This window comes from Drosophila teissieri, chromosome 2R (assembly GCF_016746235.2).
Source record: "Drosophila teissieri strain GT53w chromosome 2R, Prin_Dtei_1.1, whole genome shotgun sequence".
Classification (NCBI taxonomy): Eukaryota; Metazoa; Arthropoda; class Insecta; order Diptera; family Drosophilidae; genus Drosophila; species Drosophila teissieri.
Window position 1 is genome coordinate 7,923,144 of NC_053030.1, and position 25,043 is coordinate 7,948,186.

At 43.8% G+C, this 25,043-nt stretch overlaps 4 protein-coding genes across 4 annotated transcripts; 2 read left to right on the forward strand and 2 right to left on the reverse strand.

Moving 5' to 3' along the window:
- Window positions 1-10,098, reverse strand: LOC122612858 (diacylglycerol O-acyltransferase 1). The gene is made up of 10 exons (XM_043786717.1): window positions 9,971-10,098; window positions 6,450-6,813; window positions 6,266-6,394; window positions 6,118-6,209; window positions 5,997-6,049; window positions 1,457-1,565; window positions 1,243-1,386; window positions 878-1,188; window positions 545-817; window positions 1-484 (listed from the first exon to the last, which is right to left on the reverse strand). Exons 2-10 carry the CDS (start codon window positions 6,800-6,802, stop codon window positions 251-253), a joined length of 1,698 nt encoding a protein of 565 aa, XP_043642652.1. The 5' UTR covers window positions 6,803-6,813; window positions 9,971-10,098; the 3' UTR covers window positions 1-250.
- Window positions 1,747-5,773, forward strand: LOC122612856 (exportin-2). The gene is made up of 7 exons (XM_043786715.1): window positions 1,747-1,979; window positions 2,452-3,311; window positions 3,383-3,866; window positions 3,935-4,237; window positions 4,302-4,449; window positions 4,506-4,806; window positions 4,859-5,773. Exons 1-7 carry the CDS (start codon window positions 1,895-1,897, stop codon window positions 5,594-5,596), a joined length of 2,919 nt encoding a protein of 972 aa, XP_043642650.1. The 5' UTR covers window positions 1,747-1,894; the 3' UTR covers window positions 5,597-5,773.
- On the forward strand, window positions 5,829-25,036 carry LOC122612859 (trans-1,2-dihydrobenzene-1,2-diol dehydrogenase). The gene is made up of 5 exons (XM_043786719.1): window positions 5,829-5,984; window positions 23,328-23,732; window positions 23,885-24,164; window positions 24,224-24,470; window positions 24,521-25,036. Exons 1-5 carry the CDS (start codon window positions 5,921-5,923, stop codon window positions 24,941-24,943), a joined length of 1,419 nt encoding a protein of 472 aa, XP_043642654.1. The 5' UTR covers window positions 5,829-5,920; the 3' UTR covers window positions 24,944-25,036.
- LOC122612857 (mucin-5AC) lies at window positions 10,995-15,376 on the reverse strand. Its single transcript, XM_043786716.1, has 2 exons — window positions 15,154-15,376; window positions 10,995-13,348 (listed from the first exon to the last, which is right to left on the reverse strand). The coding sequence occupies exons 1-2, from the start codon at window positions 15,374-15,376 to the stop codon at window positions 10,995-10,997; spliced, it is 2,577 nt and encodes an 858-aa protein (XP_043642651.1).
- Window positions 25,037-25,043: the final 7 nt, after the last annotated feature.

A 25,043-nucleotide genomic window follows, 5' to 3' on the forward strand; every position in this document is an offset into this window, starting at 1 on the left:
TTTAGTTTAAAATTTGTTTTATTTACATGACACTTAAATTCATTAACAAATGCATTCAATAACAATCTATTTGTGTTCATCAGTACTACATGCATGTGCAAAAGTCATACAAAATATGCTTTGTATTTTGGCAATCACAAGTTTTCTTCTTAACTTGCATTCTGGCTTATAAATTACGAAAAGTACGCGGACCCGACCAATGCAGATATTTCAGTGGTATTCCATTTTAAAAATATGACGTCTTTGAAATCTAACTCCCGTAGTCGGTACCGTTGAGTGAGTTTTTAAAATGCTGGACCACATAATCGTGATAATAGGCCATTATGCACAGAGGCTGGCCGAGAATAATGGAAGCCCACACGATTATATTGCCAATTCGGGGACCCAGTTTCTTCTCTATGGATTTGGATATAGCCGAGAGGGGAATCTGACCCATCATGCCCATAAAGGCCCAGATTTTGTATATTTGCAGAGGAACGGAGACCTGAAAATTTAAATGATAATATTGTAAAAATATTCAAATACAAATTTCCAGCCCTCGTACCAAATATTCGTGGAAGACGGCACTGAACAGAAACACAATTGTAGAGGCCTGTCTTGAGGAGTAGCCCATTTGGACCACAGGGATGTAGAGATGACGCACGCACCACCTGTGAACTGGCATGTTCCATGTCCGCCAGAAGGTATCAATGTTATTCGCATTCCACCAATCACAATAAAAATTGCGATCAGCGAAGTTCAGCAGTTCGCCCACCGCATTTAGAAAAGAGTGGAACATTAGATAGAAAAAGCACAGCCAGCAAAGGTGATTGGGTAGCTAATTAAAGAAACGATATTAAATAATACGTAAGCTTTATGTAATTTCCACTCTACCAACCGCAAGTTTAAGGAGTCGCTCAGTGGCCAAGGCCACATCCATGTTGGAGAACGGAATCAGGGAGTTCCGCACAGATGGAATTATCCATTGTTGAAACAAAGCCATCACCACATTTACTCCAATCACCACCTCCAGTAAACGCTTCAGCAAAAAGCGTTTGCGCACGCGGGAAGTGCGCGGGAAATTCAACTCATAACAGAGTGTGGGCGCGCAAAGGAAGTACAAGAGATCCTTGTACGTGAGATTATCCGGATATTGCACCAGCTTTGAAACGTCCTCGTCTTCATCCCCGCCATCCAAAACACCTTTTTCTGGATGAAAGATAAATTAATAATAAACCACACGACTAAGAGATTCTAACATACTTAGTTCCGCCAAAGTTATGCTAGGTCGCCGCTCCCGCGTATTCTTTTGGTAGTAAGTCTGACGGCACCACATATTCGTCTGCACATAGGACCAGAGTTTCAGGAACAGCACAGAGTAAAAGAAGCAAACTGTTGAAGCGCCCACTATAGAAATTAAAAGGTTAAAAAATAATTGTGTTACCCAAAATACATTTCAGCTAAGTTAGTTTCTTACTCAAACTAAAAGCATGTCCTTTCAGGTGAATGGTTACCACTGGCAGGCAAACCAACACAACGATGTTGACTATCTGGATAAATAGGCCCAAGCCCTCTGCAATTATTTCCTGAAAAATTACAAATGTAGGATAATTTTTTAATTAAATAATTTTATTCTTTTTTGAAACAGGACCTGTTATCATTTAAAAATGTGTTATCTATTAACAATATGCACATTTAAATTCTAAAACTATCGATACCCCGTAACTGTAACTTCCCTCATCGCTAACTAACAATCGATAACGAAACACCGCCCTGAGATCCATCTCCAGATCTGCGAGCATTGTGTGCAAAAACGAATTGCGATTTCATTTCATGTTGCAAAAGTGTGGAGGAAAAAGCCACGAGTGATTTAAATTAAAGCAAATAGGACCATCGAGAAGAAAACAGACTCAAAATGGAAGTGACAGAGGCAAATTTACAGCTGCTGGCCGGTTATTTGCAGCAGACGCTGAGCGCCGATCCAAATGTCCGCCGGCCGGGTGAGTGTGTGTGTAGGAATGCGTGTGCCTGTGGCACACACACAACTGCACATGCGTGCAGGGCTGCTGATGTGTGCGTGCGCGGGAAATGATTTTTGGCGACGCTTAAATAAAATACGGTTTTTAAATCCATTTGAAATGTTCCACAAGTTTTCCCAACCTCTATGGAATTTTACAGTCGTGCAGCTTTCTATTCACTGACTCGAGATTAGCTGATCTTGATATGACTGTTGCCAAGCAACCTTTCAAAGCCATAGCCCTAGTTTTAGGATTATTAAAGGCATGCCAAAATCTAAATATTCTTCATACTTAGCTTATAGAGACCACACGTGCAGATCTTCATCTTAATGTTTGTCATGATATAAATTTAATTTAGTCTACCGAAGATCACTATAGGCTTCTACATCAGTTCCTTACAACGGATTAACATACATAATATTAAATAACACCCAATTTCCTTCTTCTTTCATAGCCGAAAAACTTTTGGAGTCCACGGAACTGCAGCAGAATTACCCGATCCTACTGCTCAATCTGATAGACAAAGCCCAAATGGACATGACCACGCGGGTGGCGGGAGCCATTGCCTTTAAGAACTATATTAAGCGGAATTGGGCAGCCCACCTGGACAGCGATGGGCCAGATCGCATCCACGAAAGTGACAGGAATACAATTAAGACCCTGATCGTAACGCTAATGCTTCACTCACCGGTGGCATTGCAAAAACAACTAAGCGACGCGGTCAGCATCATAGGCAAACATGATTTTCCCAAAAAATGGCCGCAGCTTATCGACGAGATGGTGGAGAGATTCGCCTCTGGCGATTTCAATGTCATCAACGGCGTTTTGCAAACCGCACACTCGCTGTTCAAGCGCTATCGTTATGAGTTCAAGTCGCAGGCTTTGTGGGAGGAGATCAAGTTTGTGCTGGATCGCATGGCTAAACCTCTGACAGACCTGCTCCAGGCCACTATGCAGCTGACCAAAGTGCACGAGAACAATGCCGAGGCTTTGAAGGTCATTTACGGCTCTTTGGTTCTTGTAAACAAAGTATTCTTCTCGCTCAATTCTCAAGACTTGCCAGAGTTCTTTGAGGACAATATCAACACGTGGATGGGAGCGTTTATTCAACAACTGGCCGCAGATGTGCCATCCCTGCGTACTGGTGATGATGAGGATGCGGGTGTTCTGGAGCATCTGCGTGCTCAAGTCTGCGAGAATATTTGCCTATATGCGAAAAAGTACGACGAGGAGTTCAAGCCATTTATGGAGCAATTTGTGACTGCAGTTTGGGAATTGCTGGTCAAGACCAGCTTGCAAACCAAGTACGATTCGGTGAGTAACCGAAAGCATTAGCCTTGTCTATAATTAATACCATAATTTTCCTATATCTATTTTGCGCACAGTTGGTTTCGCATGCTCTGCAGTTCCTCTCTGTGGTGGCAGAGCGCCCGCACTATCAGAGCATTTTCGAGAATCCAGAGATTCTTGCGCAGATCTGCGATAAAGTAGTCATTCCCAATCTAGATATCCGGCCCTCAGATGAAGAAATTTTCGAGGACAGTCCGGAGGAGTATATTCGGAGGGATATTGAAGGCTCTGACATTGATACACGACGTCGGGCAGCATGCGATCTGGTCAAGACCTTATCTATCAACTTTGAACAAAAGATCTTTGGCATCTTTGGCCAGTATCTAGAGATATTGTTGACCAAGTATAAAGAGAATCCGGCTACCAATTGGAGGTCAAAGGATACGGCAATTTATTTGGTTACTTCGTGGGCATCTCGAGGTGGAACTCAAAAGCATGGCATCACACAGACCTCGGAGTTGGTTCCACTTCCTGAATTTGGTGCCCAGCAAATTATTCCAGAACTGGAAAGACCCAACAGTAAGCCCAAATAACCACTTTCCTAATTCGCCCATCTTATATCTGCATTCTTCCAATTTTCCTTGCAGTTAACGAGTTTCCCGTGCTTAAAGCTGCTGCCATTAAGTATATAATGGTGTTCCGCAGCATTTTGGGTCCCCAAGTCCTGGCCAACTGCCTGCCCCAGCTTATTAGACATCTCCCCGCCGAAAGCCCCGTTGTTCATAGCTATGCTGCTTGTTCCGTGGAGAAGATCCTAACTATGCGGGATGCCAGCAATGCCATCTTGTTTGGACCTCAGGTCTTAGCACCTCACGCAACCCAACTTATTAGCGGGTTGTTTGCGACCCTTTCGCTTCCGGGATCCGGAGAGAATGAGTACGTAATGAAAGGTGAGTTTGTGGGACTATCTAATGAGTTTCTCATATGTTGAAAAGTCGTAATTATTATTTTTAGCTATCATGCGAAGCTTTTCGGTTTTGCAATCGGCTGCCATGCCCTTCATGGGCGTCGCCCTTCCACGGCTTACCGAGATTCTCACCAAAATGCCGTCGCGTCCACACTTTAATCACTACCTTTTTGAAACGCTGGCTCTGTGTATAAAGTATGTATTATTCATTTCGTTGCTTAAGATCAATTACAAACTTTCTTTTTCGCTAGAATTGTTTGTCAGGCCGATGCCTCGGCTGTGAGCTCCTTTGAGGAGGCCTTGTTCCCAGTTTTCCAAGGATTCTTACAGCAGGATATTGTCGAATTTATGCCCTACGTCTTCCAGATGCTTTCTGTGCTGCTGGAAGTGCGTGAGGGCTCTGGTTCTATACCGGAACCCTATTGGGCACTGTTCCCCTGCTTGTTGTCCCCAGCTCTGTGGGACCGGACGGGCAATGTCACACCATTGATTCGCCTTATTTCTGCTTTCATCAAGCAGGGTTCAGCTCAGATTCAAGCCCTGGGTAAACTGGTAAGTTAACTTATAAATATCAGAGCTTCCAATCTTATCCATTTTATTTCAGAGCGGAATCCTCGGAATATTCCAAAAGATGATTGCCTCCAAGGCTAACGACCATGAAGGTTTTTATCTGCTCCAGAATCTGCTTTCATACTACCCTCCAGCTGAGATTCAAACTAATCTTCGTCAGATCTTTGGCTTGCTCTTCCAGCGATTGTCGCTCTCAAAGACTCCAAAGTATTTAAGCGGCATCATAATCTTCTTCAGCTTTTATGTGATTAAGTTCAGTGGCAGTCAGATGGCTCAATTGATAGATGAGATTCAGCCTAACCTGTTTGGAATGCTGCTGGATCGCGTGTTCATCACCGAAATGGGCAAGGTTCCCAAGGAACAGGATCGCAAAATGGTGGCCGTGGGTGTCACTAAGCTCCTTACAGAAACTCCAGAAATATTGCAGCAACAGTACGCTACTTTCTGGCCACGACTGCTGCATTCTCTAATCGATCTTTTTGAGCGACCACCTGAGAAATTGAAGGGTCTCGAATTAGGAGAGCCAGCAGGAGTTGCCGAGGATCCGGATGCGGGCTATCAAGTGGCATATGCCCAACTTACTAATGCCCAGCCCAACCAGCAAGATCACCTGGCTGAGATTAAGGATGCCCGCCAGTTTCTAGCCACTTCGCTTTCTAAGTTTGCCCAGGCTAGGGCAGGAGAATTCTCCACTTTGCTGTCGCCCCTGGAGCCGGAATACAAGCAAGTACTACAGAAATATTGTGATCAGGCTGGAGTGCGAATTGCCTAAAGGAAACGAACGACTCGGAGCTCATTCATCGCAATCAAACCTCGCCATACATTCGGAAATCTTCACTTACACGCACTCAATCATTCATTGCATGCCCAGTTTATTGTCAATAAAAGTTTGTTTATAATGTATCTATATGTAAGTTTTGTAAACAATTAAAAGTTATGTTTTCAGAAATTGGTTATTTTAAACTGCGATAACTTCGGAATATTTCAAACTTTTCTCTCTGATAAACAAATCATTTCTTGTCAACAAGCTTCAATCAATTTATCAAAATTGTGTATTTTGAATTACCTAGATATTTTCAAATTTAGCATATATACCATGTTTAAGCTAATAACATATTTCAAGTCGCGACCGAAAAAATTTGGCGTGAGATGCTATCAAAGTGAGTACTTACCATGGCTAGACCCTTTTCCACAGCCAAACAGAGCGAGATGTGAACTAAAGAGTCTGTAAAGGATGGTGATATGAAGGTTATGAATTCCGCTTGGGAAATCCTCAATTTAGTGGGTGCTTACAAATGCTCAGGATAAGGGCGTTGTGGCCTTCGCCTTCGTTGTGGCCGCTTATGAAGAAGAACCAGTCCAGGGGGTTGATGCGAATGCCATATCTGAAAAGTGGGGAATTAGTTAAAACTTGTGTGTTACTTAAGATTATCGTAGTTACTTCAACAGGTTCTCCAAACCCAAACGCAGACCTCCAATGCACAGCAGTAGAAATCCCCAGTTCACCAGGCCAGAAAAATTAGTAAAGCCAGAGCTCCAAGAGAACAGAGAATCTCGTGGCCGATGGATTCTGAAAGAGGCCAAACCCTGAATTGGGGACTAAAAAGGTTAATTACCTTACTTACGGCCTGCCAGGCTGAGCTCTTCTCTGTTTCTCCTCCTTATTGGAAATCTCCTCAGCCCGAGTCACACTTTGTGTTCTCCTATATCTCAGCTTCTTCTCGGATCCGTTTGTTCCATTACCATTTTCATCCTTATCCAAAACTTTGCGATACTGTCGAAGATCGATGGGATTCCCGTGCTGATCGAATAGGTTTTGTGTGGACTTGCGGTTCCGCAGACTGCTAAGATTATGTTCCGTGGCGGAAGCCGATCTTCTCAAGCGCTTCATGATTCCCACGCCGCTGGATCCGCCATTCTTGGTCGGTTGTTCTGCTTTCCCGGGCTCCTTATCTTTGGGGTCCTTATTGGTGGTCATGGTGGTGGGGTCTATATGAAGGAATTTCAATTTATGATGATTAGTTCTTGCTTATCGCAAATTCCATTTGCAGCTGAAATGCACAGATAAGATTTGCTTTGGTATCCCTATAAAATGATTAGGTGCTTTTATTTTAACACACATATAACTTAGATTGGATCCCAGGAGGAGGTTCTAATCAGTGGAGGTAATCTATTGAATAAATACGCAACTCTGATTAAAAGTAATGAGGGTAATTAAGTAATAAGATGTCTTAATCAAATAATCACATATCTCCCTTCTTATTTATGAACATCGTTTAATTGTTTACTGAAGCGGACCATAAATAAGCCGCAAGTAGATCTACTATGTTAGAGAACAAATAGATCCGGACCAAACCAGATGCAAAATCCGCACTCATTGCGGTCAAAGTTCAGCTGACTAAGTGATTGCTGATTGTGTAATCAGATACCGATTTGCATAGACATTGAACCCGCATTTGATAATGTGGTTAAGCCAACAGCCTCAAAAATGAAAATCACACCCAATTTGCAACTTGCCCATTTCAAAGCACTCAAAACTGTTTATTATATGTGGAGATTCTATTTTTGAATATAAATGAGATTCGAGTTATAGATTTGCGTTCACGTAAGTTGTTTATGTCAAACAACGATTAGCAAGATACGATTAGGAAATTGTTGCCTCAGCAATTATTTAATATTTATAGTTCAGTATAATACAAATAGGTAGGCAACTTCTATGACGAAATTTGTGTGTTATCTGTTGAAAAGAAAGAAATGTTAAGTAAGAAAAACAAACTTAACGTAATGAAGGCAACAATTTTACCTAATAGTTTTATTTGAGTAGTATCTTGATACCTGGTTTATTTGACATCAAAGTTCGATCACTATCGCCGCTTATCGCTTGTGCACATAAAAATCAATTTAAAGTGATCGTACGTAGGTGGCAATCATTGGATAATGGCTTTCAAAAGATGTAATGTTGTGAAGAATTTTAGCAATTTTTGTCTCGCAGCAGTATTTAGTATTCCACTGGCAGCAAACACAAAGTTTTACATAATTATTCAGAGCGTTGAACTGATCCAAGTGCAACAAAGACATGTACTCCAATCTCATATGTTCATTAAGTGCAGAACGATTCAGTCGAGTCACCGTGACGCAACGTCATTCAGAACTTGAAGTCATGGCTCATCGCCGAAGTAATGAGTAATTACCAGGCTTTGGGGACAGCAGCAGTGCGAGATGTAAATATGTACGTGGAACACTCAAAGAGATACATTGATAAACATTTTACAGATCCGTGCAGGAAACCACACTAGAGGTCAAATAAGTTAATCGGGATAACTTTGTATAATGATCATTTTAAGCTTGAGGTGAGAGGAAAGCAAAGTTTACTTGTCGTAGGTTCTTATACCAATATGTACAATTTATACGCCTAGCTAGAGTCGACTCATTACTTTTCCTGTCGAGACCACTATTAATTTGACCTGTGCTGTTCGGATAGATATGTAAGAACATGCATATACAACCCGCATGGGGAAACCGAACCTGAATTGAATGCTCTTGCGGTTTGACGATTAGTTTGTTGAACTTTCGGTTTATATTTAAACAGTCGAAGGTGGGGGAGGTACTGCAGTAACTGCACCACTTTCTTTATTCTACATATGATGATGGATCTTGGAAAAGTTTCGTCAATTCAGTGACCACTGTTCATTTTTATATAATGCACTGCCCTAGGGCGTACCTAAAATCGTGCGAATATTCCAGGCATTTTAGTTGTGTCCTACTTGGTCGAATAATAATAATTACTGCCGGAACCGGTTGCAGCTGTATAAGGAAGAACCTGCCATAGCGACGATACAAGTAGGTCAGTAATTCAAGTCGATTCATCAACTTGAGTACTGAACGTCGCCCAATGGAACATCGATTGATAAAGGTTATCATGCTGCGGTTCATAAACGCGGAGATTGCATAATCCCCTCGTTATCATGTTGCCAGGGTAGACATGTCTGGCTGGGCCACCCTAATCACAATTTTCTTGCCCCTTACCATGTAAAACGGATGCATACAAGCTATAGTCGGAATTCTATAAGTCGATCTTGCTGGAACCGAATAAAAGGGTCTTCTGGCTTTGAGTAATGAAATCTTTCTATTTTTTTTTAAGGGAAAACTCAACTTTTAAAGCTTCTTTTTGTATTCAAGATACCATGTTCAGTTTAATAGAATGTAAAGTTCACCATGGCAAGCTTTACTGTAGCCTCACTTATCGAGAGGAAAGAGACACCAAAATTTCGCCGGTTTCTCTCTAATCAGAAGGAAAAAACAATGCTCTTATCAGCCGGAGTCTGACATTTGCCGTGCGACTGATAATTTCTAATTGGAATGGAATTTGTTTTCCCAACCAGACACAAGCTCTCTCTTTTCCTTTTGTTGGGTCGTTTTATCTCCAGTCAGAAGTACTCTCTGTTTGGGTTTTCAGCACCAACCGGTTTTTTGGCATAGAAGTTTGTTTGGTTTTTACTGTTTGGCTTTTTCTGTTTGATGGCGAGACGCCACATTTCAGAAATGTTGTATTTTTCAGCTCGCGACGCAATGCCCGGATCAAGGTTATACAGCCAATGGTCAAATATATGCACACGCATTCACACATTTAGTTATATAGACATTATCACCGGTCATTCAATTCAAGGGAAGGCGGAGATAGTTTCACTAATTTATGACGGCTATATGGTATGCAAAATATAGCCTCTCTTTTCGATTATATACGATTTGTTGTTTAGTTTTTATAGTTCTTTATCAGCTTAGCTGCCGTTATCATAAAATTAGGCCGCTTTAATGGGCTTTGAGTCACAAAATCACTCTGCACGTGTTTGCCACTTGTTGCTTTTGTTTTACTTTTCAGTGGCCACAGAAACACATTTCCGATTGGAACAACTGCATTTGCAGATCTTCTTCTTACTCGCTCAAGTTCATTACTCCGCCTTCGTAAACTCCAAACAAAAGCGAAAGTGAGACAGAGAACGAAGATCGCTGAAGAAGCGTAAACAAACACACAAACAACTCTCACACTTATCGCTTAATTTTCCACTTGAGCTTTGTGAACTTTGAGTGCCTTGTATTGTTTGGACTTAGTTATTAATATATTATTTTGCTACTTAGTTTAGCACACCTTGCACACAATTTAATCCAATTGGCAAGTTGTTGTTGATTCTTCCAACAAGAGCAGACTTATGTTCACGTACTAGAAGCGGCCTATTTTTACCGTAATCCGCACGCTTCAACGGCGAGTTCTCAACTGACGCTTGGAAAATCCAATTGGAAATAAACAGAGCGAGCCAATAGGTCGAACATCAGTGATGTCCAAAGTTCAGCGTGAAATGGTTTTATTTGGCGGGAAACCCCAAATGGAACTTTGTAAGAGCCGTAAACGTCGATTGTAAACTATAACAAAGGTAGAACTTACAGTAAATATTAATAATAAGTAAAAATTAATACTCAGAAAGGAGTTGTTTCTTAGACTTTTAGAATTGTCGCTAATATGCCATCACTGTCAGAAATATTTCGTAGGTATCGGTATCGAAAAGTGAACGATCGATTTTACTGGAAGGAAATTTGGCGGCTTGTTTGAAAATGAAAAATTATAAATATTATACTATACCTTTTCAAATATAAATATATCATATAAATAAATTAGGAATTAGGTTCTTTAAACTTTACTTTTTTACTTTATAATATAATAATAATATTATTTTTTGATCGTATTATATTATTTTAACTTACCTTAACCTATTTTTAACATCTAATGTATGTAGGTTTTGTGTAGAAAGACTTCTGTGTATAAGCCGCTTGCTACGCAATAGGTGGCGCACTCCGCTGATCTCCCCAATAGATGGCTCTATTGTCTTTGATTTTCGTATTTCGTTTTATTTTCAATTATTTTCACACTTAACAACTAAAAAACGTAGAAAAATTTTAATAATTTAATGCTTAATTACACAACGAAAACTCTTTGCTCGAATTACATTGGGTATAGAACGCAGTCACATTGTGACGCCGGCAGGGTCTAACAACTAACAACAAATAAATACAGATTCAATTAAAGCTGACTTATGTACAAGAACGTATTAGGCGTGAGAAAAAGTTTCTGATAGATTTGGTATAGAGCGCAGTTCAAGAAAAATGCATGTTTTGGGCTAATGCTGCTGTCGCCTCTCGTCGATCTCGTCCTCGTCCAGACCTTCGATAAGATCCTCCAAGTCGTCTTCGCCATCGTCCACATCATCCACAAATTGATCGATTCGTTTGAGTAAATTGCTTGGCTCTTCAGCCTCCTCCTCCTCGTCGTCCTCATCGTTTTCCAGTTGAGCATCAGTGACCGTTTCATTATCATCCTCGATGCCCTCCTCCACATCATCATCATCGTATTCCACAATATCATCTCTGGTGGTGACCCCGTCTTTAATCCGTGACTCAGGCAATTGATCATAGTCAAATACCTGACGCGTTGCCCGAGGTGGTGTTGCAGTGGAAATCGGTGACCCCGGACCTTCGCCAGCTTCATCATCTTCATGGGTGTCATTTTCCAGGAGGCTCTCTATGCCCGCCGCTTGACTGGATATCCTAGGTTCCGGTTGCTGCGGCAACAACTTGGTGCTCACCGGCTTCAGAACGGTGCTCGTGGTCGAACTGGCCACCAAAGGCGAATCAGTGGAAGAGGCTATCCTCTGGGCATCGGCAAACATGTTGTCCAGTAGGCTCATCAGATCATTGACACCGCTTGGGCTATCTGGAGTGGGCTGTGGTGCAATTAAGGGGGTAGTACTGCTTATGGGCACCTTAGTAGTTCTTGAGGTTGTGGTTTTCGCAGCGGGGGCAACAGTGGTGGTGCTGCTGCTTACTGGTGCTTTAGTGGTGCTATATACAGGAGCTTTTTCAGGAGCTCTTGTGGTCGTAGGTTTCATGGTAGTGGGCTTCTTGGTCGTAGTTGTAGTTGTCATAGGTGTGGTTTTGGTGTGCAAATGCTTCACCTGATAGGACTCCACAGTTCCCCGCTTCTCATTGGGATCGGCTATCCTAACCACTGGTTCCCTCTTCGAGATAACCGGCACTATCTTGGGACTATGTGGATCCAGTTCATTTTGGCCATAGGTCTTCACTTTCGAGTGACCCTCGATGATGAGGTACATGGGTCCTAGCAGCGGCTTCGGTGGCTGCTTGTAGTGCGAGAAGAGAGAGTCCGTAGTGGGTTCACTGGGAGCAGGAGCCACTGTGGGTCTCTGTGCCAGATTGCTCGTCTGGGGGATCAGTAAACGATTACTGGTCGTTGTGGCTCGCTGATAAATGGGCAAAGTTGTCGTTGTGGTCGATGGAGTGGTTCCCACGCTGCTAGGGCTGGTCATCATCATAGGCCTAAAGCCAGAGCTACTTGCTTGGGGAGTGGGTGTGATGTAGATTTCCGGTTGGGGTTCCTTTCTGGTGGCCACAGTCGGAACTGCTATGGTGGGTGGACCGGGCACAAATGTCACGGGTGCATAGGTAAATGGGGGGCGGGTGGAGCTTATGCCCAAGCCAACTGGTGGTTGTGGGTGATGTGGCTTGGTTGTGCCCATCAAATACTTTGTGGCTGGCATTGTGGGCTTAACCTTGGGCTTCGACGTTGCCACCACCTCTTTCTGGAGTAGCTCATGGAGCCAGGGTTTCCTAAGACCTGTCTTCGATCCATTTTGATGTCCTGGCAGTGAGTTGGGCGAGTAGATCATCGTTTGCTGGTTATGCGGCCTTGAAAAACTGTATGTGTGCATGGATTCCTGCAGATGGGGGTCGGAGTAACTCAAGCGATATGGTGGCCTACTGGTCATCCAAGGCGTTGAAGAAGATAAGGGGGTGTGGTGACCCATCGCCGGCGGCTGGTGGTAAATCACGGAGGAAGTCATCGCCTGTTTGGGGGTTGGAGAACTCATATGGTTGAGGCTCATGTAGGAGGTGGGCGCTCCCGTGGCCATCATACTGTGCCTGTATTCCATGGGAGAAACGGACGAACCACTTGATTTCATCATCATCATGGGAGGTGGCATCAAATGGGTGGGCGGCATGTGCTGCTGGGCATGTAGATGCTGTGGCATGTGGTGGCTTTGCTGTGGCACTTGTGGGTTATGTTGTTGCTGGGTGGGGGCATAGTAGCTCCTTCGGATGGCCGCATATTTAGCTTGTTGCTGCTGGAGCTGCTGGTGCTGCTGGAGCTGCTGGTGCTGGTGATAATGGCCTAAACCGCCAACTGGTGGATATGAGTGGGAGTGGGGGACCCTAACGCGTTCACTTGCCACTCCGAGGAGCAGGACCTCACTCTTCGTTTTGTTGCGCAGAACCTCCGGAGGTAGTTCCTTCTTCCTCGCCTCCGGATTGCTTTGGCCCGTGCTGTTGTTCTCCGCCCAGTAGCGAACTCGATCCAGGGCCGGCGGACTGTAGTCGTAGGTGGGGTCCTTTTGCAGGGGATCCCCGTGTCCAAGGGGACGCCACTCGTTGTTGTTGTTCGGGTCCAGCCGCGGAGCTGTGGAAGAGAGGACGCAGGGGTAGATGATTGAGCAGCGTATCAATTTACTTTTACAAGTGCAGCTTTAATTGCCCCCCAATTGGCCGGGAGGCATTTGTGCTGCAGATTCAGCGTGGAGCTCGGAGCTATTGGCCATGCTCAAAGACTGAGCCCGGCTAAATCATAACTCGTTAAAGTGTTAACAAATGTTTTTGTCCCGTCACTTGGCTCAGATGGCATCCTGGTTGCTCACAGCGAGGGGAGCTATACAAATTTTATTTTATTTGCATTTTTATGCATTGCAAATATTACTCTAAAACACCACAAACATCTTATTGTCCAATAATTTATTTTACTTGCTAAATACCAACAATACAAATAATTGCATTACTTCAAGATTTTAATATCTAGTATATAGAATTGTTATTGTATTGTAAAGGGCAATTAATAATGGATTAGATGCTTAAGTATGCATTTGTTTTTAAATACGGGTAACCACATTATGCATCCAAGAATAGTGATGTCGAAGGATTAATGAACAAATGATCCCATCAAACTTCTCTCGTGGCTATCTAACTTTTATCGCTTTCGAGTAATTTTGCATAAATTGATTTTAATGCCCGCATACTGTGAGCTTGATAGGGGCCTCCATTGAATCCGAATCCCAGTCACTTGCCGGGATCTCAAGAGCTGCTCATCTGCGCCACATGGCAACTCTCAATAAAGCCCAAGTCAGAGGTGAAGCCTACCCAACGCCCACCTGGCAGACAACACTTGCTGGCTCCTTCGCCGGCAGGCGTTGATCTGTAGGGGCCACGACCATGGCAATCAACACCGCAAACAGACAGACAGCCAGACACAAAGTCTCATTGGAACCACTCGGGTAAACTTGGATTTCGGCTCAGTTTTAGCTCGCCTTCTGCTTGATTGACTGATCAACGGACTGAGGAAAATAAATGGCAGAGGCGGCGAAGGCGAAGGCGACGACTGCGAGTGCGAATGCGGAGGCCCGCTAAATTATTAGCTGAAACCAGACAAATCGCTTTCCATTTGAGCGCTGCAAAGGCATGCGGAGCTATGAGCTCCCGGCTCCTCGACGTGAGGACATGCACTTGACGCAAGCGGAAATGGCCACTCTTGCATCTTGATCTCCTTGTACCAATTGGCATTTAATACGCTTACATGAAAAGCAATTGACTCGCTCGGATCGGATAACATTTTAAAATGGAAAAAGAGACTATGAAATAGATGTCTTATCACCTACCTAAATATGAGAAGAAAGTCCACATAATGTGGGCAAAGTATGTCGTATATAAGATGTTTACTTTTCAGAAAATGTATTAATTACTTTTTAAATCATGATGCATTGTTTAGAAGTTATTATTACATTAATAATATTCATGTTCATGAATCATGGTCGGATAAAATCCCAGTTAAATTGTAGGGTATTCACTGCGTCGCTCAGCCCTTCCCCTGCATTTTCATTACGGGTGGGCGCGCTCTGCCTACACTGGGTAGCTCGGCTTAACCGGAGCCACTCCAATCCCAGGCAATCGAGCACATGCATCTGGATCCCATTTATCCTTGCATAATTGCCTGCGACCACGAAACAATGTTGCCAGACGATTTTCACTTTCATTCGCATTAAAATGCCTCGCATGATTGCGTTCAAAATTGTTTGATCTCCTAATGCTGGCCATTAGAGTAGTGCCCGCTCTCCGCTCTCCGCACCCAGGCACCCAATTATGTTGGCGAAACAAAATCAAAGTGCAAATCTTTCATATTTTTCATTTCGCTGCGGTTGTTGCACGTTGCTCGCTCACCTGTTGTCGCACCGGGCGTCACAGCAGCCCCATCCTGGCTGCCAATCGTCTCCAAAGTCTGCGGCTGTGATGTGGATGCGGTTGTTGATTGAGCCAAGACCTCGACCACATGGTCGCCGGAGGCTAGTCCGAGTCCGAGACCGAGTCCGAGGAGCAGGAGGTGGAGGTGGAACAGGCCAAGTATCGTAACCAAATCGCGGCTCTTGTGGCGTTCACTAATCATCTTGCGGCTGGCTTGGTTCGTTGATCGGTGTCTCGGCGTTTCTGTTGCTTCTCGTCTTATCTGGAATTTGGTTAAATTGTTCAGTTTCGGTTATGACTCGCTGGTGATTTAATAGCCAACATCGATTGTGTCCGCCTAACTTGAGCTGTGCAATCACAGCCACCGCAATTGATTCTTAACTATTGAATAACAACGGACGTGAATGAGGAAGTTTGGCGGCGCTTGCATTCGACTCACTTAACAGGTTGTTATCCAGATTGTTGGCCAGTTAATTTAGAGCTGGCATGAAATTCAGGTAGCCTTTAAGTTGTGAGCATAAAATGGAATGCCAGTTTAATATAAGCTAAAAAGTAAAGATAATTAACCTTTCACTTAGCTCGGTTTATTAATGAAAAGGTATTAAACTGCAAATTGTTTTCACAAATCGGATTTTATCGAGGCCGATTGAGGGAATAATAAACGAGATATGATAATACTATGATAAGACTTCAATTTAAAATAACGAGCTTTAGCAGCGTTAAATGTCCTGAAGCATTTGAACTGGAAAATTATTATTTTTTAAGGAAAATACTTATGCTATTGAAGTAATAAATGCTTAAATAGGGATTTTTATTTGGGAAAACAAAAGACTTAAGCAACAAACTCAATGTTCAGAAGGTCATTCAATTATTTCTTAACATGAATATAGAACCTATATTCGCAGAATTGATATTGGATTGAGGGAAATCCTAGTCCCACTTAAACCATTAATCATGAACTCAGTAGTGCATCGGTCTGATAAAAGACGCTTCCCCACGATCGACGCGATTAATTCATAATTTATGGCATTATGCGGCAGATGACCAAACAGATGACTCTCAGGATACCGGGGACGGGACTCTGGTGGTCAGATGATGTATTTATGCGACCTGGGTGGGCGGCGGCTGTGCTCTTTGTGGCTTTCTTTCTTCTGCATTTCCTCTCGAAAATATGTCCTAAGGGCTTCTTATCATCATCTCCCTCCCAGTTGCATGTCATCTTTGCCTCTTTTTTCGGTTTTGTGAATATTTCTTTTCGGCTGCGCTTGCCGGCTTGCTTCGTTCCCATCGAAAGTGAAACTTGTGCTTTTTGATCATAAAAGAAAATTTGCATTTATTCACAGCAGCTCTACGGGTTTCTTGTTGTTGCCTGCATGCTGCTACGGTTGTTGTTGTTGTTGCTGATGCTGCATCGCGCTCGGCGGCAATCGTAAAAATTAACTTGATTACTACACGCATAAATAAAGCCATTAAATGGCAAACATCTTGCTACGGCAGCAATTAAAATCAAATAAAACTCGCCGACGGCTCAGAAGAGTCGGGGAGGGGTGATGATGCACTTGCGATTGATAATAACTTATCCCGGCCAACTTTTGGACCAATCATTTGCAAGTATCGCTCCTAATTTCCCTCATTTTTCCCCGTTTCCTTCATAAAAGCTATTGCATTTTTATGCGGTAGGCCTAACTTGTTTTCACGCTCTCGTTTCGTGTGAGTTATTTAATTGTTTTTATTATCTTACATCGGCTTTGCATAATGCGTTTAATTACGCATAATTTCCGTGTTATTTAACTTTATTAAGTAGTTTTACATGACAAAAAAAATGGGTTGCTTGCAAAGTGAGTGTTGAGGCTAATTATTGTGCGATTGTCGCATATGTTCATCAAATGGAATTTTATTGAATTATGAGTGTTATTTTTCAACATCAGATAACAAAAGGACCTAGCATTTATCAATAAAAAAAACTCTATGTACTCTGCAATCAGATGGTCAGCTAGTGGAAGTGCAAGAGCATATCAATAAAAATTAACAGATGAAATGAAAATAGAACCTTTTTCGGAATTAATAACTAAAATTAGATGAATATTAGAACAAAGAGAATTTATGAATAACATATGTACTTTGACATGATAGGAAACGCTTGATTCCACGTGATACATACTTTTAAACGAATCTATTTTTTCTTCTACGCTTCGAGTACAGGGTATACAAATATATTAGTTTAAATTTAAAATAAATAATAATAAATACCCATTTGAATTAAAGCAAACTAATATGTCTGGACAAAACAGGATGAATTTATTATACAATTATTTTTATACGATATATAAAAATGTAAGTTGTTTTTATGATTTCACATTTAAAAAAGCTACACCCAAAAGCTGTCCCATAAAGTTCCAAAGTAGTTTGTTTCCGATTAAAGTTGAGTATTTCTTATCAATTGGTTAAGGTGCAGTGAAACTAGTCCTCAACTTTCCAGTGATTCGCAGGATCTCGACCCCTTCGATAGCCACAGATTGAGCCTCCCACGTGAAGTCAAAACTATATGATCCCCTATCATAAATGCACTCCAAGCACTTGCGATCGGTGTATCTTAAAAGCGGACACACTCAGCCACTCGAACGCTGCCCACAACATCAAACCCAAAGGCTCCAGTGGCGCTGTGAGGCACTGGGATTGGGAAAAAATCACTGAGACATGGAGATGGAGTGAGAGATGCACTCAAAGCGACAGCTGTTAAGTGGACGGCTAAGCCAATGTGTGTAAAAAGGCAGCAATAAAAAGCCGATGAGCAAGCAAACAGACCAATAAATAGACAAACAACCGAAGCCGAGACCAAATATCCATTCAAGTGCGCGACACTTTTTATGCCAGCAGCAGTAGCAGCAGCAGTAGCAGCAGCAGTAGCAGCAGCAGCAGCAACCTGCAACCTGCAGCAGCAGTAGCTGCAACACGAGCAACAAGAAACTGGCGCACTGAGATGCATACCAACATGGCAGCGTATTAGCCAAAGACAAATACTAATTGCAGCCAAAGCAGCTGCCAACTGCCAACAGAAGCAACTGCCACAGCAGCAACATTAGCAGCAGTAGCAGCAGCAGCAGCAGCAGCAGCGACATCTACAAATGCATCAGCACAACAGCAGCGCCAGTTGCAGTTGCAGTTTGCAGCATCGGGCTTTTTGTTGCCGGCAGTTAATTTCATTTAAAGAATGTCATCTTCACTTTAAGTGAAAGATAAACGCGCCGCGTGGCCCGGGAGTGCCGGGAAAATCAAGTGGATGAGTGCCCTTTCTCTCCTCGCTTGCATCGCCTCTTTATTCTGTACACACGGCGTATGAGTGATGTCCGCTTGCTTGTTTGCTTTTCGTTGGCATAAGCGCCGGCTTTAACGCCATTCAGCATCTTAATTCTTTGCGCAGAGATGCATGATCGTAAAAGAGACAAAGCACTCGATTTCGCTGGCGAAGAAAGGTGCAATTTATGAGCAGCATCCGCACTCATGGATTATACCATTGAAAACCGAGAGTTGATTGATGGAAAATGCGGGAAAATGTCCAGCGACAATATATCGTGACCAAGTCCTGCTAGTGAAATGTGTCTTTAGATATTCTAATAACAAAGTAGGCCGTAGTTTAATTTATTACACGCAGCACATTTGGGGAAATTTAAAAGTGGAAGGAATCTGTGCTCCTAGATAAAAAGGATGTTAAGGTCCTTTACAAAACACTTCAGGTTTAATAGACAGATTTAAAGTGCAATTAGTCATCACAGATCATTGATTAGTGATCACTCATGTATTAAAGTATGAAGATTGATCTTAAGCTGAAGTCAATTGCAATAAATAGTTTTTTATGATTTCTTTAAATCACACGTAGGCTTACAAGATGTTAAGCTATCAAAGCAAACGATCAAGCAAAGTGGCATATATGTCATAAAAATATCCATTAACATTTCTTTCTTCTTAAGCACAAAGTATAAATGTTATCCATTGGATTTTGAAGTCTTAGTTATATATATTATTACAAATTTTTAACAAACATTCGGGCACTTTCTTCCCTGTGCGATTTGTTCTTTCACTTTCACAAGCTTACACAATCTAAGCAGGATCTTACATCACCTTTTTTCCGGCCAATCGGCTGGCCATTCAATGTCACTGGCACAGGAACAAATATTTTAGCGGTTCCGCGAGTAAAGTCTTTTATAATTTGTAGGCTTTTTTAATCCTTTTGGGGCGGCAATGTAATTTGCAGTCGCTTCCTTGCCGACAAGACAATAGTCACAAATCAATAATCAAACACAAAGCCACTCGGCCAGACAGTGGGGCTGGCCAGAAGACATTTCATTTCATTCAGTAAATTTCACTTTTAGGCGACCAGCGAAATAAGCGACCGATGAAGATAGCAGCTCTTCGAGCTTCTGCCGCCGAAACCGACAGACATTCGCACGGCCTCGGGTTTTGGGACAAGACCTGGGATCTTTATGGAGGAGCCAGAGGTTCAGGCGCTTCAGGTTTCGCTTCGCTTCGCTGTGCCAGTGCCAGTGCCACCAACCAGTGCATCCGTTTCAAAACGCGTCCGTTTGTTAACTGATTTCGCGTGGTCTTGGCCAAAACTAAAATTCGAAACTGTTAAAAGCGGCAGCGTCGTCGACGCAGGCAGCGGCAGCCACTTCGGCTTCGGCTGAGATTTTCAGGTACATCGAACCAGCTGAAAAGCAAAGCCTGCACTTGTCTTCGTGGTGTTGCTGCCGTCGCAACGCTTTTGACCAACGCTTTTGGCCAAGGCGAATCCATAAAGACACGCGTCGCCATCGCAGTCGGCAGCGCAGTCGACTTCGTCACCAAAGTTGTCGTCTTTTCGCTTTTGTTGCTGCCTGTTTGCTGTCGTTGCCCAAAGGCAGACTCACTTTTCACTACCTGCAACATGTTACCGCTGCTGGCCAGGCATTCTGATTAGGTTTGATTTTGTTTTCTGCTGGGACTCACAGAATATTGAGCAGAATTTTGGATTTTAAGAAACTCAAAGATGCAATTAAATGCTAGTGCAATCGGTTATTAAAAAGATATAATTTCTACATATAAAAAGTGATGCATGCCAAGAATATTAGTTGTATACCCTAAGATTTACACTTTCGCTGCCACCTGTTGCATAAAAGACGAACATCCAAAATAGATTTCTACTGGCAATCGGGTCGTAAAATATGTTAAAAGCTTTGGGCAGCAAAAACAATTGGCAATAGTCATGACATGACTGGCTGTCAATTCGCGTTGCGGTTGCTGTTGCTGCTGGGCGTGTGCGTAGTTGAGGGGAAGATTAGAGTAAGCCGACAGACATGCATACGAAGCTCGTCAGTACGATAGAGAAATAAAATGAAAAAGCAACGGCTGCGGAAAGATTATGCTGCTTACTGGCCACAGAGCCTCCCTTTGTCCCCCTTTTCTTTCGACATGTTGGAGGTGTCAATAGGCGCAGTGTTGCAAAAACCTCGTTTTGCAAATCAAAAGACTTTGGCAACGAACTTGACACATGACTTTCGAAACCTAGAATGGCACAACACGCAGATATCTGTGCGCACTCCTAAATACCTGTCGTTACAGAATTTGTACGTTTGCAAATCATTCCACTTTCTTTTCCCTTTTTTGCTGAATCTTTTACCAGAAGTAAGTAAATTTAATGGCCCACTTTCAGACTTAAACAAAACTTAATTAATTTCAAATAACTAAATGCAACCGGAATTAGTTAACAATTAAACTCCAATGACTCTTAATTTATTTCGGTGGTTTTCCCCGATGAAATCGAGTCAGAGTAGGGACCAAATCATCGCAAATCACTGTAATGTGCTTCACTAAATCCCCCCACGGTAATTTGTTTTCCTCCTTTTCCCCTCCTCAAGATCCCCATCCTCCTGCTTCCTCAGTCAGTTGGTCATTTGGCCGGGCTCGCTAACTTGTCCAGTGGCCACTGGCAATGGCAAGGCCATCTTGCCTAGCCATCTCAAGTGCAGCATTGCCGAGACACCCCCGCCAGCAAGTGGGAGCCCCCTTAATTAGCGCATGTGTTGCATGCGGCCATGTTGCATGTGGCCAGCTATCTGGCAGCCCACTCGGCCGTGTAAATTGTATCAATAAATTTATTGATTTCAACTGTTGCTGCTGACTTGTTTAATATTTTGCGACGATTTATGTTGCAGGCATGCAAATTTGAGTATTTATTTGCTTTGTCGGTGCGCCAGAGGAACCGGCAACCGCCGGCGACCAAGATGACGCTGCTCTGGCTTTAATGAACATGTCGTCTCCGCCGTGTCGTCGCTCTCGGGAAAGAGTCATCAAAGCACACACGCATGGCAAATTTGTGTGCTCTGGCTGTCAGCTCTTGTCGCGTTCCCCCGCCCGCCCTCTATGCTACATTATAAACAATATGCAGAGGAATGCAATCAATGGAAATAATATTTTCCAGAAGGAGTTTAGGGCAGTTAATTAGCACTGGAGCTATCAGTTTCTTAAATTCCTTACATATGTAAAAGAAATGTTATATTTATATCTGATCACCCTACAGTCTGAATGTAATTGGGTATTCGCTCCAATTGTTTTAAGTGCACCTCGAAGTCCTGCTCGTGCCCGTGCAGCTTAATGACAGAAATTAGGCAACCTTTCACTGGCACATAATTTCACCCACACACATACACCCGCAGTGACTTACACAAAGACATTTCCGGCACAGGGCGAGAGTTGCTTTGTTTTCTTCTCGTTTTGGACTTTGGTTATGGAGCCAACCAAAGAACACTTTCGTTCACTAGGCAAACGAAAAGGCGAGCCATACATATTTTTACCGCTTTGCATTTGGGGTTAGGGCAATTTCTACGGCCATCGACTTGTCACTTGCACCGCCTGCCATGCATGCAAAATCAGGTGAAAAGCACTGCCGCCCCGAAGAGACGTCGCCCGGCGCATTGCTAATTAGATAAACAAATTTTTGCTTTTTGTTGGGACGCACCATCGACACTCGCACACACAGAAGCGAGCACTCGCTGCTGTACATTGTTGCACGCACTCGAGTTATTGAAAAGTGAAATAAGCCGGGAAAGGTGGCGGCTTGGGCAGCGGGAAATCGAATTTTCTCTACTCTATCATCAGAAAAATAGATGAAATAGAAGTATTCATAAGTCAATATACCCCTGTTAATATTTATTAAATTTAATGAAATTATTTAAACAGCATAGTATAGTGTCGTTTAATATCTTTTCAATTTAAGTACTTGTGGTTTGAATAAGCTAGTGCTGATATGCAACCTATAGCTTAGTTTTACAAATTTAAACAATAATAATACTATTTGAATTTTTATTTATTTTGTGCGTGTCCCGCTGACAAAGTACTTGTCTAAGTGCGACGACCCATTCGGTAGGCTCTGCGGTGATAAATACACAAGCAGTCCGATGTTTAGTTTCTAAAAAAGAAAGTGAAATTCGAATGCGGACAGAACGAAGCGCAAAGTGCGCGGCCCAGGCAGCTCCCAACTTGGCCAACTTGGCCAGGACCAGGCCAAAACAACAACAACCACAACCACAACAACAACGACAAAAACAAAAACAATAAGCAAAAGAAAAGCAACACCACAAACATAAAAACTAGCGGCTCTAAACCTGCCTGAGCTGCAACGAGCGGCGGCCGAGAGTCATTCACAAGTTGTGATGCTAAACAAATATGACTAATTATGGAGGAACTGACGCACTAAACAGCGCCACATAATGCGCCCGTCGTCTCGGTTTCGACGTAGATGGTCCACGTCCATGTCCACGGATGGAGCGGAGTCCGGACCGGTTGCCGGCGGCCAAAACCAACACCCGCAATTTCGCCAATTCGTGGAAAAGCGCTCGATTGTATGAATGAAATGCGTTTTACGCGACAAAGTAGATACCGATCGTCACCAGCAGTTGTACACTCGGAAAATATGAGATGCACTTAATATAACTAATATTTTCACCAAAATATAAACCTACCTACCAAAGTAGTTTTTCCATAACTTAAATCTAAGCTAGTTCGGAACTGAAATTTGGGATACACTTTGCTTACAACCAAACCATACATACATATTTCTCTGAGTGCAGTTTTCTCTGGTAGCAGTGAGTAATAGCGACTATCCAACCACTCCGCAGATCACCTGCCCACAGGTCGTGCCACACGTTCAGCAAGCAGGTCGGATGGCAGGCGAGGCAGATTCGGATTCGTCGGCTGCGATATTGGTGACCACCACATGTGGCGACCCCGACCACGCCAGCTGCACATCAATCGGCTTCCCTCCTCCAAGGCCGACTCCAAGGCGACCCTCGAAGGGGGCGAGTGGGTGGTGGACGAGGGCCCAACGCTGCGCTGGGGCATCGCACCCGTCAGCCTCATGGCGGATGACTTTGCCGCGGCGCTGAGTGTCCTGCCCCAGCAGCACCACCGCATCGTGTCCTGCGTGGCTGCCTATCAGTCGCACGCCCTCGCCTTCGCCGAGCGCCATCAGGTGGAGAACGTGTACACCAGCTTCGAGGATCTGGCCAGGTGCCCGAATGTCGGTGAGTTATTAATATCTGAAAATTGAAACTGCTGGTTGAAGTTAAGGTTTGGGCTTCATTATTAAACGAAAGTCAAATGAAACATAGCACACACACTTCCTCCAGCTTCTTACTCCTTACACCATCTTACTCATAATTTTGTTCAATCGCAGATGTAGTGTACATCTCCCCCCTCAATCCCCAACACTCGGAGCTGTGCCATCTCATGCTGAACAACGACAAGCACGTCCTGTGCGAAAAGCCGCTCTGCATGACGGAGGAGCAGGTGACCAAGCTGCTGGAGAAGGCGCGTGCGCGCGGTCTGTTTCTCATGGAGGGAATGTGGCCAAGGTGCGTGCCCGCCTATCATTACCTGCGGCATCAGATCCTGCGAAACCGTCTAGGCGAGATACAGAAGGTCCATTGCACTTTGGGTCTGCCCGTTTCGCAGGGGTAAGTTCTTAACCTAGATGCAAATCAAGCACATACTTCCATACTTCCGCCACTCGCAGGAGACTAGGACTTTACGGCGGAGTAACCAACGATTTCGGGGTCTACGGAATGCAGCTGGCTCTGTGGGTGTTTCGAGAAGTTCCACGCTGCCTCAAGGTCAGCGGCAGGGTCAACGCGGAGCACGTGGACGTGTCCGCTGACATTGAACTGTGCTTCACGCGTGGAAAGAGGGCCCTCATCGAGGTCAGCTCCGAAAAGAAGCTTAGCAACCAGGCTGTTATCCAAGGCAAGGATGGGTCCATTAAGGTATGTTGTGCCCAAAGTTTACAATCCTGCATTATGCTTTCTTCCCCAAGATGAACAATTACTGGTGCCCCACTCGCCTGATCACCGAGGAGGTGGACTACGAGTTCCCCCTGCCGGGTGGCGATCAGATGCCACCCACCCACTACCACAACCGGATGGGCATGTGCTACGAGGCCGAGGAGGTGCGGAACTGCATCCTGAAGGGCAGCATGGAGAGCGATGACTTCAGTCACAACGAGAGCCTGCTGCTGGCCAATCTCATGGACACCATCCACGCCGAACTGGGAGTCGGGGAATTCGCTGGTCGCGGCGAGGTTTCAGATCTCCAGAGGCAGATCGAGAATGTTCAAGACATAGTCGAGGATCCGGAGGAGCTGGCTAGCGAAACGTGCCGGGTAGTGGAGGATGTCAGCATGGGCGGAAGCTTGGAGATCAGTCAGCAGGGGGAGAAAGACCAGGTCAAAGGTCATTGATTGGTGCAGCACTGAACTGCAGGGCGTGTAATTCTTGCGGCAGAAGCTAATCGTATGACCGGATTATATATGTTTTTAAATAAATTAGACAATTCTCAGA

What these genes read in the sequence shown, in the direction of transcription:
- LOC122612856 (XM_043786715.1), top strand. Translation starts at nt 1,895, where the DNA reads ATGGAAGTGACAGAGGCAAATTTACAGCTGCTGGCCGGTTATTTGCAG. An exon ending in TCCAAATGTCCGCCGGCCGG is followed by an intron (nt 1,980 to 2,451) that starts GTGAGTGTGTGT and finishes CTTCTTTCATAG; the next exon opens with CCGAAAAACTTTTGGAGTCC. An exon ending in AGAACTGGAAAGACCCAACA is followed by an intron (nt 3,867 to 3,934) that starts GTAAGCCCAAAT and finishes TTTTCCTTGCAG; the next exon opens with TTAACGAGTTTCCCGTGCTT.
- LOC122612859 (XM_043786719.1), top strand. Translation starts at nt 5,921, where the DNA reads ATGTTTAAGCTAATAACATATTTCAAGTCGCGACCGAAAAAATTTGGC. An exon ending in GGCCAGGTGCCCGAATGTCG is followed by an intron (nt 23,733 to 23,884) that starts GTGAGTTATTAA and finishes GTTCAATCGCAG; the next exon opens with ATGTAGTGTACATCTCCCCC. An exon ending in GCAAGGATGGGTCCATTAAG is followed by an intron (nt 24,471 to 24,520) that starts GTATGTTGTGCC and finishes TTCTTCCCCAAG; the next exon opens with ATGAACAATTACTGGTGCCC.
- LOC122612858 (XM_043786717.1), bottom strand. Translation starts at nt 6,802, where the DNA reads ATGACCACCAATAAGGACCCCAAAGATAAGGAGCCCGGGAAAGCAGAA. An exon ending in CGCCCTTATCCTGAGCATTT is followed by an intron (nt 6,050 to 6,117) that starts GTAAGCACCCAC and finishes CATCCTTTACAG; the next exon opens with ACTCTTTAGTTCACATCTCG. An exon ending in TGGAAAAGGGTCTAGCCATG is followed by an intron (nt 1,566 to 5,996) that starts GTAAGTACTCAC and finishes GTAATTTTTCAG; the next exon opens with GAAATAATTGCAGAGGGCTT.
- LOC122612857 (XM_043786716.1), bottom strand. Translation starts at nt 15,376, where the DNA reads ATGATTAGTGAACGCCACAAGAGCCGCGATTTGGTTACGATACTTGGC. An exon ending in GACGCCCGGTGCGACAACAG is followed by an intron (nt 13,349 to 15,153) that starts GTGAGCGAGCAA and finishes TCTCTTCCACAG; the next exon opens with CTCCGCGGCTGGACCCGAAC.